General features: G+C 39.8%; 1 protein-coding gene across 2 annotated transcripts; it reads left to right on the forward strand.

Moving 5' to 3' along the window:
• The first annotated feature begins 951 nt into the window (after positions 1-951).
• Positions 952-18094, forward strand: LOC139564820 (sorting nexin-8-like). 2 transcript variants are annotated; one of them, XM_071384665.1, is made up of 14 exons: positions 988-1005; positions 1135-1201; positions 6662-6789; positions 7506-7635; positions 10365-10555; positions 11079-11199; positions 12828-12964; positions 14149-14229; positions 14326-14486; positions 14734-14863; positions 14967-15035; positions 15375-15524; positions 16057-16206; positions 16413-18094. In XM_071384665.1, exons 2-14 carry the CDS (start codon positions 1180-1182, stop codon positions 16500-16502), a joined length of 1560 nt encoding a protein of 519 aa, XP_071240766.1. In that variant the 5' UTR covers positions 988-1005; positions 1135-1179; the 3' UTR covers positions 16503-18094. The 2 variants fall into 2 exon arrangements, with proteins under 2 accessions (XP_071240765.1, XP_071240766.1); XM_071384664.1 differs by having other exon boundaries at positions 952-1201.
• The last annotated feature ends 738 nt before the right edge of the window (positions 18095-18832 follow it).

The following is an 18832-nucleotide window of genomic DNA, read 5'->3' on the forward strand; positions in this document are numbered from 1 at the left end:
TTATAATTATCAATTTAGGGTCCTGCTAGTTACTTGACTGTTTTTTCCTCTCCTTCAGGTTCTATTGGAGGAGACAAATCCACAAATCACCCTTCAAACTTTAAGACCGTCTGAACCCATTGAACGACCAACAAGTAAAAATTGGTTACAATATAATCATATACACATTTGTATATCAATATCCAATAAATAGATTTGGCGCACTGGTCCTCAAAGAGATGTTGTTTGATTTATTTGGCTAGAGTTTTTTTCAAATCAAGTTATGGTTAGGCAGAGGTGGAAAAATACTCAATTGTCATACTTGAGTAAAAGTAAAGCTACCTTAATACACAATGACTCAAGTAAAAGTGAAAGTAACCCAGTAAAATACTACTTGAGTAAAAGTACAAAGTAAAAGTAAATGCTATAGATCAAATTCCTTATATTTAGCAAACCAGATGGCACAATTTCCTTTTTTATAACTTTTTTTAGACAGCCAGGGGCACACTCCAACACTCAGACATAATTTACAAAGGAGGCATTTATGTTTAGTGAGTCCACCAGATCAGAGGCAGTAGGAATGACCAGGGACTTTCTCTTGATAAGTGTGTGAATTTGACCTTTTTCCTGTTACTGCTAAGCATTCAAATTGTAACTAGTACTTTTGGTTGTCAGGGAAAATGTATGGAGTAAAAAGTACCCAATTTTCTTTAGGAATGTAGTGAAGTGAAAGTAAAAGTAGTCAACAATATAAATAGTACAGTAAAGAACAGATACCCCCCAAAAACTACTTAAGTAGTACTAAAAAGTATTTTTTATGAAGTACTTTACACCACTGCGGTTAGGCTATGTCATAATTGCTCGGTTTCCAAAGTTGGACTGAGAGTGGGAAAGCAATTAAATTCGAGGGCAGAGGCATATTTGAGATTTTTCAAACCTTTGTGGGGGAGGATCCATATACAATAACACTTGTTCACCAGTGCTCCTATGTTCTGGAATCCTAATATCCCGTTTGCAGTAATCCAGGTCTTGTCTAGTGCCTACAATAATGTTTGGACATATACAGTACTGTTGCATAAGGTCTGAAATCTGGCAAAAGTCCAAAATTCACTACAACTTTAAGAAATAGTTAATTCATCGGGGTTTTTTCTTCAGGAAATCACATGGCGGTGCTGTCGTGCTCACATGACAAACTGAACTATGGCAGGCGAGCTCAATGAAGGTAATTTGCTAAATACATGTTATGTTCCACATCTTTATGTTGGATTTAAGAATGTGTTTTCGGCTTTTTGTAAACGTTCTACGTGGCGACAGGCGAAATAATGTTTTTTTGGAGGGTTATGCTTGTGATTGAATTCAAACTAAGAGAACGCGGTTTGAAGTGTTCAGAGAAATCGTGTAGCCTACGATTCGTGATGTAACTACAAAACCTGTCAACTTTAAGATAAACAGTAATATAGTAGGTTTACTGCGAATTGTAAAATACAGGCTACTCATCTGAGCATTAGATTACACGTTTAGCAAGGGTGTTTAGTTTATTAGGATCCCTATTAGTTACTGCACATGCAGCAGCTACCCTTCCTGGGGTTCACATAAAACTTACAAATACATAAAAGTACAGAACAGTAATAGACAAGAACATAAGATAGGTGTAATTAAGGGTGATTTGACAGATATCTGTAGTTTTTTTTATACAGTAGGGTAGGCTGCTGTACTGTTGCATTGGTCTGCTCATTGTCATGTTCTCACCTGTTATGGATGTTACCTGTCCCATAGAATTACAATCTAGATTATATTTCTATGACCTGTCCAAATCACGTATTCAACGTTCCATAGCATAGGACTAGCCTGGTTGTCTTCTGTTTAGCTATTATATTCCACTACTTGCCTCCTGTCATTTGTCTAAGATACTTTAGGCAATCTTCATATGAACATTGTATCGTTAAGATTTGATACTGATTCGATAACCCTCACAGCTATCATCCAATCACAATATTAATGCAAATTAGACTGATAGAAATACATTAATTTAATTCATACATTTGATTAGAAACATTCTAACATTGGCTATTCTGACGTAATGCATGTCATTGTAAACATAACATTGGGCGTGGGGAGAGCAGAGGATTGCGTTTAGCTTTTTGTTTTACCAGCCTCTTGGCAAATGACAGGAGTGGAAAGTTAGTTGGTACCCAGACTACCATAGGAAAATTGTCGCTAAGTTATTTTTTATTTTCTTTCATTATGAAAATGACATATATGATTAAGTTTACTTTGTAAACATTTTTGCCAATACAAAAATACATTATTTTAAGCACTGTTTTGCCCATACAAATAACTGCCAGAATAATGGAAATGAGGGATACAAAGTATATTGAAAGCAGGTGGTTCCTGAGTTAATTAGGCAATTAACATCCTATCATGCTTAGGGTCATGTACAAAAATGCTGGGCAGGCCATTATTTTGGCTACCGTGGCTATGCTATGGATTACAATGTCCCCATCCCACAGGGCACGAGTGGCCACTGAATGGTTTGATGAGCATGAAAACGATGTAAACCATATGCCATGGTTGAACAATTGTACACTTATGGGAGATTCTGGAGTGGTGCCTGAGACAGTGTTTTCCACCACCATCAACAAAATATCAAATGGAATTTCTTGCAAACGAATGGTGTCGCATTCCTCCAATAGAGTTCCAGACGCTTGTAGAATCTAAGCCAAGGTGCAGTAAAGCTGCTCTGGATCGTTGTGCCCCAGCACCCTATTAAGACACTTTATGTTGGCATTTCCTTTATTTTGGCAGTTACCTGTATGTACAGTGCCTTCAGAAAGTATTCACACCCCTTGACTTTTTCCACAATTTGTTGTGTTACAAGGTGGGATTAAAATGCATTTAATTGTCTTTTTTTTGTCAACGATCTACACAAAATACTCTGTCAAAGTGGAAGATAAATTCTAACATTTGGTAAAGCATTTATAAAAAAATAAAACACTAATATATCTTGATTAAAAGTATTCAACCCCCTGACACAATACATGTTAGAATCACCTTTGGCAGAATCACCTTTCATAGCATTACAGCTGTGAGTCTTTCTGGGTAAGTCTAAGAGCTTTGCACACCTGGATTGTACAATATTTTCACATTATTCTTGAAAAAATTCTTCAAGCTCTGTAAGTTGGTTGTTGATCATTGCTAGACAGCCATTTTCTTGGCATAGGTTCTCCAGCCAATTTAAGTCAAAACTGTAACTAAGCCGCCCAGGAACATTCACTAGCTATGTTTCCATTAACTTGTCCAGTGATTTATTTTTTTGGTCGACATTTAGAAAATATATGTGACAATTCCCTGCTGGAGTGCGTTTCCATTGAACTATCTCGTTTTAATAAAAACACCTGGACGTAATGACATCACACACAAAAAAAAACGACAGTGTCGATGTAAAAATGTAGTGGATGAAGTGTTTCCATTACCCATTTAGGCAAATTTCGCATTAATAAATTGGCGACAACCTGTATGCCCTCCCACCTATCTGTTGCATGTCTCAGGTAGCCCACAAAAGCCAACATGTATAGAATGCAATCATTTACTCATATTTGCCATATTCTAATAAGTCTCATGTGCCAGCGTATCGCTGCAGGCCGTGCCATGGTAAAACTTGTACACCTGTAGATCTGAAAGAATTGGATGGTGAAACTTGCCAGCCAACCAGACAAGCAAGGCGAAGCAATTCATGTATTCTTGACAATCCTTGTTCTGCAAAGAAACATAATATATTTTTTGTGGAAAACATGTATTTTGTAAGCAATAGGCATTTAGAATTAAACCTGGAGTGGAGCTTTATAATTATGCAGTGACATCACATGCCCTGCGTACCTTCAAAATGATTAGGAAATCATCATTTATTCTAAAAACACAGTTTCAATCATCATTTGTCAAAATAAAGAAAGTTAGACAAAATAAAAATCCACCCGTCGAACAATTTTTTTTTGTCAATCTTGAGAAAGTTTCTCATATCTGCCCTTTCCATGACACATGTCGCAAGGATTCTTTTTGTTGCAACATTGCTTTTGTCGAATAAACCTGGGTCAATGGAAACTGGCCTACTGTCTTCTTGGTAAGCAACTCCAGTGTATATTTGGCCTTGTGTTTTAGGTTATTGTCCTGCTGAAAGGTGAATTTGTCTCCATGTGTCTGTTGGAAAGCAGACTGAACCAGGTTTTCCTCTAGGATTTTGCCTGTGCTTACTGTAGCTATATTGTGTTTCCTATTATCCTAAGAAACTCCCTAGTCCTTGCTGATGACAAGCATACCCATAACATAATGCAGCGACCATCATGCTTGATAATATGAAGTGTTGTACTCAGTGATCTGTTGTGTTGGATTTGTCCCAAACATTGTTTTGTGTTCAGGACATAAAGTTTGTTTCTTTGACACATTTTTTGCAGTTCTACTTTAGTGCCTTATTGCAAACAGGATGCATGTTTTTGAATATTTTATTCTGTACAGGCTTCCTTCTTTTAACTCTCATTTAGGTTAGTATTGTGGAGTAACAACATTGTTGTTGATCCATCCTCAGTTTTGTCCTATCACAGCTATTAAACTCTTTAACTGTTTAAAAATCACCATTGGCCTCATGGTGAAATCCCTGAGCTGTTTCCTTCCTCCCTGGCAACTGAGTTAGGAAGGACGCCTGTATCTTTGTAGTGACTGGGTGTATCGACACACCATCCAAAGTGTAATTAATAACTTCACCATGCTCAAAGGGATATTCAATGTCTGCTTTTTTTTTTTTACCCATCTACCAATAGGTGCCCTTCTTTGAGAAACATTGGAAAATCTCCCTGGTCTTTGTGGTGGAATCAGAGTTTGAAATTAAGTGCTCGACTGAGGGACCTTACAGAGTGTGTGGGGTACAGAGATGAGGTAGTCATTCAAAACTCATGTTAAACACTATTATTGCACACAGAGTGAGTCCATGCAACTTATTATGTGACTTGTTAAGCAAATCTTTACTACTGAACCTATTTAGGCTTGCAATAACAGGGGTTGAATACATATTCACTCAAGACATTTCAGCTTTTCATTTTTAATTAGTAAACATTTCTAAAAACATAATTCCAATTTGACATTATGGGGTTCTGTGTGTGTGTGGACAAGTGACACAAAATCTCAATTTAATACATGTTAAATTAAGGCTGTAACACAACAAAATGCATTGTAGATCCAAGTTGGCTAGACTTTAAATATAAAGATTAGCTGGCTACTCACTAGCAGGTGGGCTTGTGCTTGAGATTGTTTATGAGATCTGTGTTAAAGATGCACTATGCAGAAATCACTCAGCCATTTCCTGGTTACTAAAATGTGAATAGTTTGCCTAATTTCAGTTTGTGACAAAACAAGCAAATATAGTGTAGAGCATCATTGTACCATCTAAACCACTGTGAAATATATTTTCCATAAGAAAAATATTGTATTTTCAGCTGTTTGAAGCTGATGTACAAAACCGAAAGTAAAAGACGCAAAAATGAAACTTAAGTACAGGAAGCATAGAAATAGCACAAATAAAATGTCTTAGACTTGCGTTCAATGAGTGACAGATCTATAACACACATTTCTATGTGAATATGCTGTGTCGCCCAAAAAGTTAAATTTTACACCTTTAATTTTCTATAATGCCTGTTACCAGAAGTTGGTCATTATTAGTGGATGTGCATGGTTCTGGTAAAAAATATGTATTATAAGAAAATTGCATTTTTGATAGACTGATTTGGCAGACTGATTTGAAAGCCAGATCAGTGATTTTTGCAAAAATGCTTGTTATTCTATTTTGATAAAATAATAATATTATTAGTGGCTCTTATGCTGAAGGCTTATTTTTAGCCTAGGTATAATTTTACAAGCCCTGAATTCAGCTCTACCTGCACCTTAGAGACTGCTCCCCTGTGTACATAGTCATTGAACACTGGCCACTTTAATTATATTTACATACTGTTTTACCCACTTCATATGTATATACGCTATTCTAGTCAAGGCTCATCCTATATAACTACTGCTGTACACACCTTTTCTATTCATATACTGTCCACATTTTCACAACCATTATTTACATTTACATTTTAGTCATTTAGCAGACGCTCTTATCCAGAGCGACTTACAGTAGAGTGCATACATTTTATTAAATTTTTACATACTGAGACAAGGATATCCCTACCGGCCAAGAGCAGACGCTCTTATCCAGAGCGACTTACAGTAGAGTGCATACATTTTTATTACTTTTTATTTTTTATTTTTTTACATACTGAGACAAGGATATCCCTACCGGCCAAACCCTCCCTACCGGCCAAACCCTCCCTAACCCGGACGACGCTATGCCAATTGTGCGTCGCCCCACGGATCTCCCGGTTGCGGCCGGCTGCGACAGAGCCTGGGCGCGAACCCAGAGACTCTGGTGGCGCAGCTAGCACTGCGATGCAGTGCCCTAGACCACTGCGCCACCCGGGAGATATACCAAACATACACTGAGTATACCAAACATTAGGAACACCTTCCTAATATTGAGTAGTTTAGGTTAAATGAAATAGATTTTGCCATGATGTTTAACCACAAATCATGCAATTTAATTAAAATGTCTTCTTCCACATAAATCCATGCCTAATGGTTTGTGCACCTCCTCTCTCAGGATCAGTCCCTCCATACTACAGGGAGGTGTACGAGGCCATCCGGAGTAAGATAGATGAACGAGTGCAGGTGGAGGTCTTTCAGAGGTTGCTCAGCAGAACAGATCTTCCCAGTGCTGTGCAGGGCCAGGTGAACACTGCTTTTTCTTCACTTGTTGTCACATCTATGATCTAGAATGCCTGCCAAATGTGGAAAGGAAGTTCTGGCTGTTTGTGTATTTTTTTTTTTTTTAGGCTCAAGTTTATGTTGTTATGAAACAGAAGCACAGACTGGTTTGTAATGTATTAGACCGATGGGTTTTCTATCCTCTTCCCTTCTTGGAACTCCAAGAAAAGTGAACAAGAAATTCTGCAGAATAGGAAGTAGGACTTGAAAACATCTAGCGCTCTTTGATACAAACCATTCAACTCTATTCAAAGACCCTCTCAAGCCTATATTTGTTTTCCCACTAAGTACTAAAGGGGTAATTACAATACTCGTTCCAACACCAGTTATTAGAAAGGGTGGTGTCTGCTAACTATCTCCTTGCTGCCATTTAATTAGTGGTATTTGCTTCAGTAAAGCTTACTCAAAAGTGATGGTATTTGAGGGGATGGCGTTTTAAAAGTTGTGTTATTCAAGAGCACATGGGACGTGAAAAAATGACAACGTGTTACACATTATCCATGGAAACGCTTCATAGATGCATTTCAGCTGAGACCACATGGTTCAGTTTGATGTTTCTTACTGTATTATATCATTACTAAAGTGTTTTCTGCATTTTCTTGTCAACCACAGCTGAATTTAGACCTTGGATTGAGCAATGACCTGTTAAGAGAGTCCTGTAATGTCCTTGTCTTTTTCAGATTGCTGAGCATGTTGACTACACTGATGGATTCTTAAGCAAGTTGTCCCTATATAAAGCACTGGCGTTGATTGCGCTTGCTCAGCAAGGAAAGCAACCAAGCCCGAAACTCTTAGAGAACTGCATACAAGGTAAGCCTTTTAACTAGTTGTTTTCAAGTGAGGACACGGCAGTAAATGTGTAGCTTAATCAGTGGCTTGACTGTTAAGTATCTAAGGTCAAAAACCTTTGTGACCCCTATGAACAGCTTGTGTGAGAAAGTTCACTTCGCTATATATTGTGTGAAGTTGAATATGCATGTGACAACCTAAATTACACATTGCATTTGCACACAAAACAAGCAAGTGTGCTGTGCTAAAAAGCTGGTCCTAGTTTTATCATAGTGTGTTGTATTTGTTGGCCGGTTTCCTCTAACCTCTGGGCATTGCGTCTGGGAATACACCAGCTCCCTTCCCATGTCTCTGTAAAAGACACACAACCTTTCCCTGCCCTTTTTTTCCTCTGGAACAGCTCTGTGAAAATCATAATGAAAGTTACAGGAAGAACTCTTCCCTCCCTCTCAAGTACACTTGTATTTCTTGATTATGTGAATCAGTTTACTTTCACATTCTGTGGCTGTTGAAAAGCATGAGTGTTACAGTGTACAGTACCATTAAGTTGGAGAGGAGTCGTCGTCTTTTTGTTTTTCAGAGGTAGCCATTACTCCGAACACAGCCCTGAGTTAGAGCTCTGTTCCAAAGCTCATATGATTATTTAGGGCCCTCTGTGTTATTTCAAGTGCTGCCAATATGGCAGCTGACTGCTTTCTGTGAAACTGATGTCACGTTTTCTCTGCTGAGCTATGGTAGAGCTGGTTTCCTGGTTGTTGGAGGAGGACGATTAACTCTGCTCATATCTCTGTGGAATGTCAAGGAGGGTTACATTCAGGATCACATGAATCACACCATCATAATTGTTTGAAAGACTTAAGAGACATTTGAGTTCAGGGAGAGTCATGTGTGCTTTCTAATGGTGTCAAGTCTAGTTTCCTCAATATTACGAAAGGTGTACCGCCGGGGTTGGTATTGGGACCTGTGCTCTTTACTATTTATATACAGTGCTGTGAAAAAGTATTTGCCCCATTTCTAATTGTCTCTACTTTTGCATATTTTTGATACTGAATGTTGTCAGATCTTCAACCAAATCCTAATATTAAATAAAGGGAAACTGAGTGAGCAAATAACACAACAATTACATACTTATTACATTTATTTCATAAATAAAGTTATGCCACACCCAATGCCCCAGTGTGAAAAAGTAGGTGCCTCCTTACACTCAATAACTGGTTGTGCCACCTTTAGCTGCAATGACTCCAACCAAACACTTCCTGTAGTTGTTTATCAGTCTCACGCCACTGTGGAGGAGTTTTGGACTACTCTTTCATGCAGAGCTGTTGTAACTCAGTGATATTTGTGGGTTTTCAAGCATGAACTGCTTGTTTCAAGTCCTGCCACAACATCTCAATTGGGTTGAGGTCTGGACTTTGACTAGGCCATTCCAAAACTTCAAATGTATTGCTTTTTAGCCATTTTCATGTAGACTCGATTGTGTGTTTTGGATCATTGTCTTGCTGCGCTTCAGCTTCAGCTCCCAGACGGATGGCCTAACATTCTCCTGTAGAATTCTCTGATACAGAGCAGAATTCATGGTTCCTTCTAAGGCAAGCCGTCCAGGTCCTGAGGCAAACCATCACACTACCACCACCATGCTTGACCGTTGGTTTGAGGTTCTTACTGTGGAATGCAGCATTTGGTTTTCGTCAGGCATAATGGGAACCATGTCGTCCAAAAAGTTATACTTTTGAATCAATCATAGAACATTCTTCCAAGAGTCTGCAAATAACTTTTTTTGTTATTTGTAAACTCAGGTTCCCTTTATTTAATATTAGGTTTTGGTTTGAGATCTGATAACATTCAGTATCAAAAATATGCAAAAAATAGAGAAAATCTGAAAGGGGGCAAATACTTTTACCAGACTGCAGCAAGCCGCTACTCTTAAACCGTTGGATGCCGTCTACCGTAGCGCGCTTCACTGACAGTTTTAATACTCATCACTGCATCATGTATCAGAAGGTTGGCTGGACCTCACTAAAATCCTCTACATCACTTTATTACTCCTTTCTTGTTTACAAAGCTCTGCTCCACAAGATTCCATCATACCTCACTTCCCTGTTGAAATATTTCAATATGAGATACCAATCCCGTTCTTAACTCTTGAGGTCCCGGTTGTCTCCACAAAGTTTGGTAAATTTGCCTTTTTAGTTTTAACACACCACAGTTATTGAATACCTTACAAACAATTTCCACCTGGATTCCCTGGTGCCGATAGGGCAGTTTAAAACTCTGTAAATGAGTTCACGGAAGTCTGCAATTGTTTCAATTGACTATTATAACTTGTTATAATGTATTTATAGCTGAATTGTAGTTTATTTTTATATTTTGTTGTTGTATTGATGCCGTTTTTGTCCTCAGGGCACCATTGCAAATGAGACACTGGTCTCAATTGGGCTCCTAAATAAAAGTTGCCAAAAATATGTGAATAGGAGAATTCAAGTGTCTGAAGGATCAGAGGGCAACTAAGGGAGGTGAAATGTCAAATGTACACTGGAACATGCTTGCTTTCCCCACACAACATGGATGTGTGTAGGAAAATGTTTTATATTCAAACCTGCACTACAGGAAATCATAAATGATGTCTACTAGTTCAATAGAGCTGAATGTGTACACTTTGTCTGTGAGCATAGATGTGCTGATGGCCTTCTAGATAAATGAGTAGATGAGAGCATTGGTTACTCATGTTTGACTTGGTGTTTGTTTGACAGAGTTCCCTAAGCCCCGACTTGGTGAGTTCAAGGACCTCCAGACTCTGAGGATGCAGCCAACTCAGGAGAGCCCCCTCACGGTGTCCCAGACCCTGGGCAAGCTGCTTGCCAGGGATACAGTCCAGGTGGAGCTAATTCCTGAAAAGAAGGGTCTGTTCCTCAAACACGTGGAGTACCAGATCACCAGCCAGGTGAAGGCTGCATTTAATTACATATGAGTGTAACATAAATGGGCTTTGTTAGAAGAACAGTCAAGGAAATTATGAATAGAAAAGGTAAGGCACATACTTTACCATGTATTTACCTTTTTACTTCAAATAGGTCACATTTGTGCATTACAAGCAACATTTTTAATAGGAATTTTGATCATAACTACAAAAAGCCTGTAATTCCCTCCGGCTCTATTCCTGGGTCCTCAATTATTTCTGCATTTTTGGCTTGGTGAAACGAATGGCTTTAATGCTTGTTGGTAAGGGTCCATCTAAGAATGAATGTATACATACAGTACATTGTATCATTTACACTGGGTGCCTAAGCTGAACAGAGCTGGTGTTGTTTCTGTGCAGTGAGCATTCACAATCAGTATGACCTAAAGCCAACGCATGACAAACACATCCATTGTCAATATATTTGTTGAATTCACAAGCCAAAGCATTATGTTATTTTGCACTTCTCGGTTATTCACACATGTAATATTTGTTTGAACTTTTTCAGCATTTTAAGATATCTGTTTACCGGCGGTACAGTGATTTCGATGTCTTCCACGAGCTCTTGCTGCAGAGGTTTGCTTACAGAATGGTGCCTGCACTGCCGCCTAAGAGAATGCTGAAAGGAGGTATATAGAGGATGTCAGTCAGAACGTTTGATTATTAGGAGGAGAGTGAGGCTTTGATCTGTAAATAAATGTTCCACTCTGCATCAGAGCTGGGGTCCCGCTGCTCCAAAGAAACTCCAATTCTATTAATCCAACTTCACCCGTGTTCCCACATCCAGACATGAACTCTGTCTTTATATTACCATTATTAGATACCAATGTTATTACTTTATTCAGGGTTGGGCGGATAACTTGAAAAATGTAATCCGTTACTGATTACAGTTACATGATAAAATAATATTTTGGATTACTCCAAATAAGTATCCGATTACATTTGGATTACTTTTGCATTACTTTCACTTCTAGCACCCAGACATATTTGAAAACACTTAACTGTTGATTTAATATAGTATTTTTTCATTTAGTAACATTATTATTTCCAAATGGGGTGAGAGCCTAAAGATCCTATAATTCATGTTATATTCTATGTGTAAGAGCATAGTCACTAACATATTCACTTGTTGGCACCAGCCCATGATTTGGTTGCACCACAATTGCGGTGGGGTCACGCAATAGAAGAAAATGGTCGCCTTATCATCTTATAAAGTAATTCAGCGTTTTTTATTCAGAGGTGTACTAGACTACTAACACGGTATGATTCAAGAAATACATGGTTTATTCTTACATCATGTTCAAGTACAACTGCATGATTCCAGCTATTTTGAATTGCAACCTAAACCAGTGATTGTCATGGATTTGGGGTTTGGCAACTAGGCAATTATTATTATTTTACGATGAAAATAGGCTTACAGTATTTTATATTTTTTTGTTCAATAGATATTCATTTGTCTACATCTTTTTGGGCACTCATTTATATTTTGAGGCTAATTTATTTGGGACTAATTCACCAGATGAAGAAGTGGTTAGCTAGATCGCTAACTCAAAATATAGCATATTACTGATAGATATAGATTTCACGGCTAACTAACAGTACATTTAATGTATATGCCTATGCACCTACCTTTAATGCCCGACATGAGTGCCCTTTGTTGGATATTAAATACAATTCAGACCAGAAAGCTTCGACCCTTTTCTCTTAAACAGTAACCACATTGGTTGCATTCAGTAGGGTTTTTCTCATGATTTAGGCCTACATTTTGAAATATTGTGCAATCAGAAAGCATTTCACGAAGGAAAGAGATTGAAACTGCACTGCTTCAAAGCAGCAAGCAGGACCTCTGTAGTCCCAGCTGATTTGCATTGACCAGTGAGCCAGGTGTAAATGTTTTGGAAGCCTTACCAATTCATTCAACCACAGAAGAAGCCATCCACCCTTAATGGGCGATCAGCAGAATAATAGAATCTCTGTGAGCATGTGAGAAGTGCTGATGGTGCGCTAAATGACAGCAATGATGACAAAGTTTTATCAAGATGAAGTATAGATAGATGAAGTAATCCCGAAAGTAATTAGCTGTTTTTAAGAATGTAAGTAATCCGATTACACTTTTTAAAAAGTAATCCAGGTTGATTAGTTACATCGAGCCAACCCTGACTGTATTACATAAAACGGTATGATCACTTCTGTTTTACGGAAGCAGAACAAGTGAATGAATATGCTGGCTCTTTAACTGATTTCTGTCTGTCTACAGTCCTGACCTCTATGTCTGAGAGGGACTTTATAGAGGGAAGGCGGCGTGCTCTGGGCCGGTTCATCAACCTAGTGGCACGACACCCCTTCTTCTCCGAGGACGAACTGGTCAAGACCTTTCTCACCTTCAACGGCTCGGTACGTCTCTGCTACATTTACATTTACATTTAAGTCATTTAGCAGACGCTCTTATCCAGAGCGACTTACAAATTGGTGCATTCACCTTATGATATCCAGTGGAACAACCACTTTACAATAGTGCATCTAACTCTTTTAAGGGGGGGGGGGGGTTAGAAGGATTACTTTATCCTATCCTAGGTATTCCTTAAAGAGGTGGGGTTTCAGGTGTCTCCGGAAGGTGGTGATTGACTCCGCTGACCTGGCGTCGTGAGGGAGTTTGTTCCACCATTGGGTGCCAGAGCAGCGAACAGTTTTGACTGGGCTGAGCGGGAACTGTACTTCCTCAGAGGTAGGGAGGCGAGCAGGCCAGAGGTGGATGAACGCAGTGCCCTTGTTTGGGTGTAGGGCCTGATCAGAGCCTGAAGGTACGGAGGTGCCGTTCCCCTCACAGCTCCGTAGGCAAGCACCATGGTCTTGTAGCGGATGCGAGCTTCAACTGGAAGCCAGTGGAGAGAGCGGAGGAGCGGGGTGACGTGAGAGAACTTGGGAAAGTTGAACACCAGACGGGCTGCGGCGTTCTGGATGAGTTGTAGGGGTTTAATGGCACAGGCAGGGAGCCCAGCCAACAGCGAGTTGCAGTAATCCAGACGGGAGATGACAAGTGCCTGGATTAGGACCTGCGCCGCTTCCTGCGTGAGGCAGGGTCGTACTCTGCGAATGTTGTAGAGCATGAACCTACAGGAACGGGTCACCGCCTTGATGTTAGTTGAGAACGACAGGGTGTTGTCCAGGATCACGCCAAGGTTCTTAGCACTCTGGGAGGAGGACACAATGGAGTTGTCAACCGTGATGGCGAGATCATGGAACGGACAGTCCTTCCCCGGGAGGAAGAGCAGCTCCGTCTTGCCGAGGTTCAGCTTGAGGTGGTGATCCGTCATCCACACTGATATGTCTGCCAGACATGCAGAGATGCGATTCACCACCTGGTTATCAGAGGGGGGAAAGGAGAAGATTAATTGTGTGTCGTCTGCATAGCAATGATAGGAGAGACCATGTGAGGATATGACAGAGCCTTGCTACTGAAAAGACCACCTTGCTTCATCTCTGCTAGTTGTCTATGCAAAGATCACATTGTTCTTTGGCTTGCCATGGATAATGACTGTACTTCTCACACAACTTTACTCTCTCTCTCTTACTCTCAGGACGTTCAAGTGAAAATGCGTGATGCTTGCAAGAAAATGGGAGATGAATTCATGACTAATACAATGGCAACTCTGGCAAAGGTTTGTATTGTTTCTATTATCAAATAATACATCAAATGACTATTTGAAAACCTACTGAGATGCAGCAGTGTGAGTCTTGGTACATCTGTGCTGTAGGAATATCTCCCAGCTGATATCCAGGCCCAGTTTTCATCAAGCAGGGAACTGATCAGGAATATCCACAACAGCTTTCACAAGCTGCGGGACCGGGCAGAAAAGATGGCCGAGCGCTCCAAGGAAAACGCCACTGATTTGCTAATGTTTGGAAGGGAGCTCAGGTACAGAACTCAGCATGTATAGGGCATAAAGCTCTCTTTCTCTATCGCCCCTCTCTAGACAAGTGTTTTGGCCCAAGGAAACGTATTATGCTAGCTACCCCACCCATACAACAGTTTTGGGGAAGAAAATGTTGGCAATTGTAAAGGATTTGTTTTCTTTTCCTTTTCAGGGTTTTCACTTCAAATCGTTTTTGTCAGCCAAGACACCGTACTGGTCCAGCTTCTCTAGTTATGCTTTCTGTTGCAGTACACTGGGCTCCGATGGTTCACCCATTCCCTCTCTGGCCTCATCCCAAAGCACCTGGGGCATTCTCCGTCAGTCTCTGAAAGGCCTTTCCGTGGAGTTTGCTCTGCTCGCCGACAAAGGTGCTCAGCAGGTACAATCCAGCTCACTGTATATACGTACCACCTGCTCTAATGTGCTATTGCCAAACTCTACCTGCGTGCAAAACATAATCATTTATTCATTGATATCTTAAGGGGAGGAGAGAAGAGGACGATGTTGTGGAAAAACTGAATCTATTCTTGGATTTGCTGCAATCATACAGAGTGAGTTTGAGAAATGTAAAAAATAAATTTACTGAAGAACTCTGTATTAAGTTAATGCAATGTTACCAGTGTTATTACAAATGCACTACACAGGTATAACAGCAACTTAATTTAGAGTGTTAACAATATATATTTGACCCGTGTGGCTCAGTTGGTAGAGCATGGTGCTTGCAACGCCAGGGTTGTGGGTTTGATTCCCACGTGGGACCAGTACAAATAAGTATGCACTCACAGTAAGTAGTAAGTCGTTCTGGACAAGTGTCTGCTAAATACTATAATGTAAAAATAGGGTAGTTATTTAGTTATTTCTTACCGTGTGTGTGTTGTTGTGTCCCATAGGATCTGTGTGAGCGGCATGAGAAGGGAGTATTGCACGAGCACCAGAGAGCGCTGCAGAAGTATGGTATGATGAAGAGGCAGATGATGAATGCCACAGTGCAGCCCAAAGAGCAGGTGTCAGTGGAGCAACTGGAGTCTCGCATTGTGCAGGTTCTCTCTCATTCATTCATTCAATCTCCTTCTCTTCCCCTTTCTCTCTCTCTCTCTCTCTCTCTCTCTCTCTCTCTGTGTGTGCTTGAAAAACGCTCTTCCTTCCTCATTTACTCAGGGTTGTCACACGTCAAATCAACACTGTTGTCAGGATAATGAAGATTAAATAATGTCATCACAGGCCAACCCACCCTCCTTCCCTCGGAGAGACTGTGTCCTCTCTGACATTGAGAGGAAGGAGGGAAAGCATTTTCCTATATGCCGTCATTGGGCAGTTGATACCCTGGTATAAGGATTGATATCCTTGTATATCCTACCACATTTCTCATACTAAACCATCTTAGGACGATATTGCATTTGACAGTTGGGCATTTCAGCCTTTAGAATGGATCTCATATGTCATGCGTTTCAACACTGACTCCTACAGACAAGGCCATGACAGCATAGTCTTATGATCAATGAGGTTGTTCCTCTTGATAACCATCATATGGTTGTGGTTTGTGAAGTAATGGTTTGTATCCTCCCCTAACAGCAGGAGAACGCCATTCAGACCATGGAACTGCGGAACTACTTCTCCCTGTTCTGCCTTCACCAGGAGACTCAGCTCATCTTCACATACCTGCCCATCACCTCTCACATCCTGGGAGCCTTCGTCAACTCACAGGTCCAAGGTCACCAAGAGGTGAGACTCACCTGGACATATACAGTGTCAGGCATGGATTTCTAAGGATTTAGTTGATGTAGTAGAGCACACAGTTCATTAGGTTGGTGTGTGTGTGTGTTGATTCTAATCTTTAATAGATGCACAATTATAAGATAATCGTCTATAGAATTTTGGTCAGAGGATGCTTTCACTTTAACAGACTACTTTGTTTGTTTGATAACTAGATGGGTGCAGTGTGGAATGATCTCCAGCAGAAGCTTGGGTGTTTCTTCGGTGTCGATGAAGTGCAATCCCCTCCTCTTACACCCAAGTAGACACCCATGTCCCCTTCTCTCTCAACAAGCGATGAATATGCTGCTTTGCAAGCCAAGATACAGTCACTCTCAGAAGGGACTGATGGTGAACTGTTTTCATAAAACCTTGAAAAACACTACAAACTGTGCCTTAAGTATCAATCAGTGGTGAGTAAATGCAGTTTACGCACCTTTTTTTTCATTTTCTTTGTGGGACAGTTTATCCACCTTTTGCGGGAAAAATGCATTGAAGTATAGGGAGCGCTACTTTTTTCTCTGCTACCCGGCGATCAGTTTACCCACTTCTTTTTTTTTACCACTACATCACTGATTTCAATGAGTGGATGTGGTCTGCAGCTCGAGATATATTATACTGTACGTGCATCCTCACTAGGGATGTCAGAGGTAGATCAAAGGAGCTCATTGGGAAGTGGAAGAGTGCTTTGAAGAATGTGTACCGCTGTATGAGAATAGGAAAATATGGATTTCATAATTGATATAGAGGGAACATTTTGTTGAAAAGCTGGACCCTTTCTGTGTTATTTTGTAGCTCACTGCCTTTACCATATGAGGGACTTCTTACCTACACTTCTTGGAGGATCATTCGCCTATGTTGAGGTATAATGTAGTGTCTCATTGCAGGCAGACAAATGTTAGAATGTATGTGCATGTAGGAATACACTAATTAAGCTGATTGAAGATGTTGCCACACAGGGAAGATAGGTTTCCTTGCCGCAGCCAGGTGGTGGCAACATGACCTTTTGTGTTTAAGATGTTTAGAAAGATTCTAATCAGGGCACAGGCTCATTTCTGAAAAAGACAGGCAAACCAATATATATTAAAGTAAATGTAGTAGCAGCATGCTATTCAATGGTTTGTTGTGAAGTACAACATAAGTATTAATCATCCTGCTGACCACACTTGTGCAACTGGGCTGGCTAGCTTGTTGTGTTGATATTCATGCAAAGGACTTCGGATTCCTTGCGTCAATCGAATCTTAGTTGCAATACTGTGAAAAGCTGCTTCAGTTTCTACGCCTGAGCCGAGCAATCTATCGAGAGGAAGAAGTTTGATCAAATGAAAATAATGAATGATTTATGGCTGATATAACACTTCACGTGACCAGTGGTGAACATACCAAAGAAACATGCTACAATGCCACACAGTCATTAGTGCAATTAAGTAGTAATGATCCTGTAATATTTTATTTCAGGTAGAAATGAAATGTGCTCTGTGTTAATGCTTTTGACCTGTTTGCAATGTTTCAGTTTCAATTAAGATGCAATGGTGGTTCAGTGTTTACTTAATGTAGATTTGAAGAAAACTAGATTGAATATTTTTTCTGTGTATGCAATATTCAAGAATATTCAGATTTATTTTTTTCAAGAATATACCCAATGATTTATTGTCCTCTTATTCAACAGTATACATTGATTCCATGTCTAAAGCATAAGATTGTTGGTAAAGTTTCTCATTATTTGATCTGATGAAAAATGTAAAAAAAAATCACTCACAATTTTGAAGCTTTACGTAACCTGTTCTTGCAAAATTCACCCTCTTGCAGGAAGTGCAAATTGCATGTGTTTTCCATGTAATTAAAGTACATGAATGAGGCTGTGTAACAAAATGTTGTCTCAATTAGAACGGAGTAATATTAGAGAGCTCCGGGGCAATACGTTTTGTTATTCAATATATTATTTTCTTGTCTTCTCTGTGGAACTGTTAATTGGTTCCTCACAAGTTCTTATTATTGTGTCAACATGAGATAGTCACAACTTTTTTTTTATGGCAAGTCTTAAAAGAGGAAACAAATGCTTTCTATGATCTTTGAGAAAGAAAATTGGAACTAGGTGAAGGATGTAGATACAGGAACGTTTAACTATTGTATCAAATACCCGTCTCATTATTATTATTGGACTCCCGAGTGGCGCAGCATCTCGGTCACTACGGTACCTGGTTCAAATCCAGGCTGTATCACATCTGGCCGTGATTGGGAGTCCCATAGGGCGGTGCACAATTGGCCCAGCGTCGTCCGGGTTTGGCCGGAGTAGGCCGTCATTGTAAATAAAAATGTATTCTTAACTGACTTGCCTAGTTAAAGGTTAAATAAATATAAAAAATTACCCTGATACTGAATTGAATTAAACAGGATGTTTAACAATCAAAATCATTGTCATTCCACCTGTTTGATTAAGTAACAAAAAAGAGGTGCACACTGCATTCGCACATACTTTACTAAAGAGCACACTGCATTCGCACATACTTTACTAAAGAGCACACTGCATTCGCACATACTTTACTAAAGAGCACACTGCATTCGCACATACTTTACTAAAGAGCACACTGCATTC

This window comes from Salvelinus alpinus, chromosome 36 (genome assembly GCF_045679555.1).
Source record: "Salvelinus alpinus chromosome 36, SLU_Salpinus.1, whole genome shotgun sequence".
NCBI classification, from domain to species: domain Eukaryota; kingdom Metazoa; phylum Chordata; class Actinopteri; order Salmoniformes; family Salmonidae; genus Salvelinus; species Salvelinus alpinus.

Bases quoted from the DNA above. Each gene is read 5' to 3' on its own strand.
- LOC139564820 (XM_071384664.1), top strand. From the start codon at position 1,180: ATGGCAGGCGAGCTCAATGAAG. The intron at 14,487-14,733 runs GTACAGAACTCA...TTTCTGTTGCAG, and splicing joins ATGTTTGGAAGGGAGCTCAG to TACACTGGGCTCCGATGGTT. The intron at 15,525-16,056 runs GTTCTCTCTCAT...CTCCCCTAACAG, and splicing joins TGGAGTCTCGCATTGTGCAG to CAGGAGAACGCCATTCAGAC.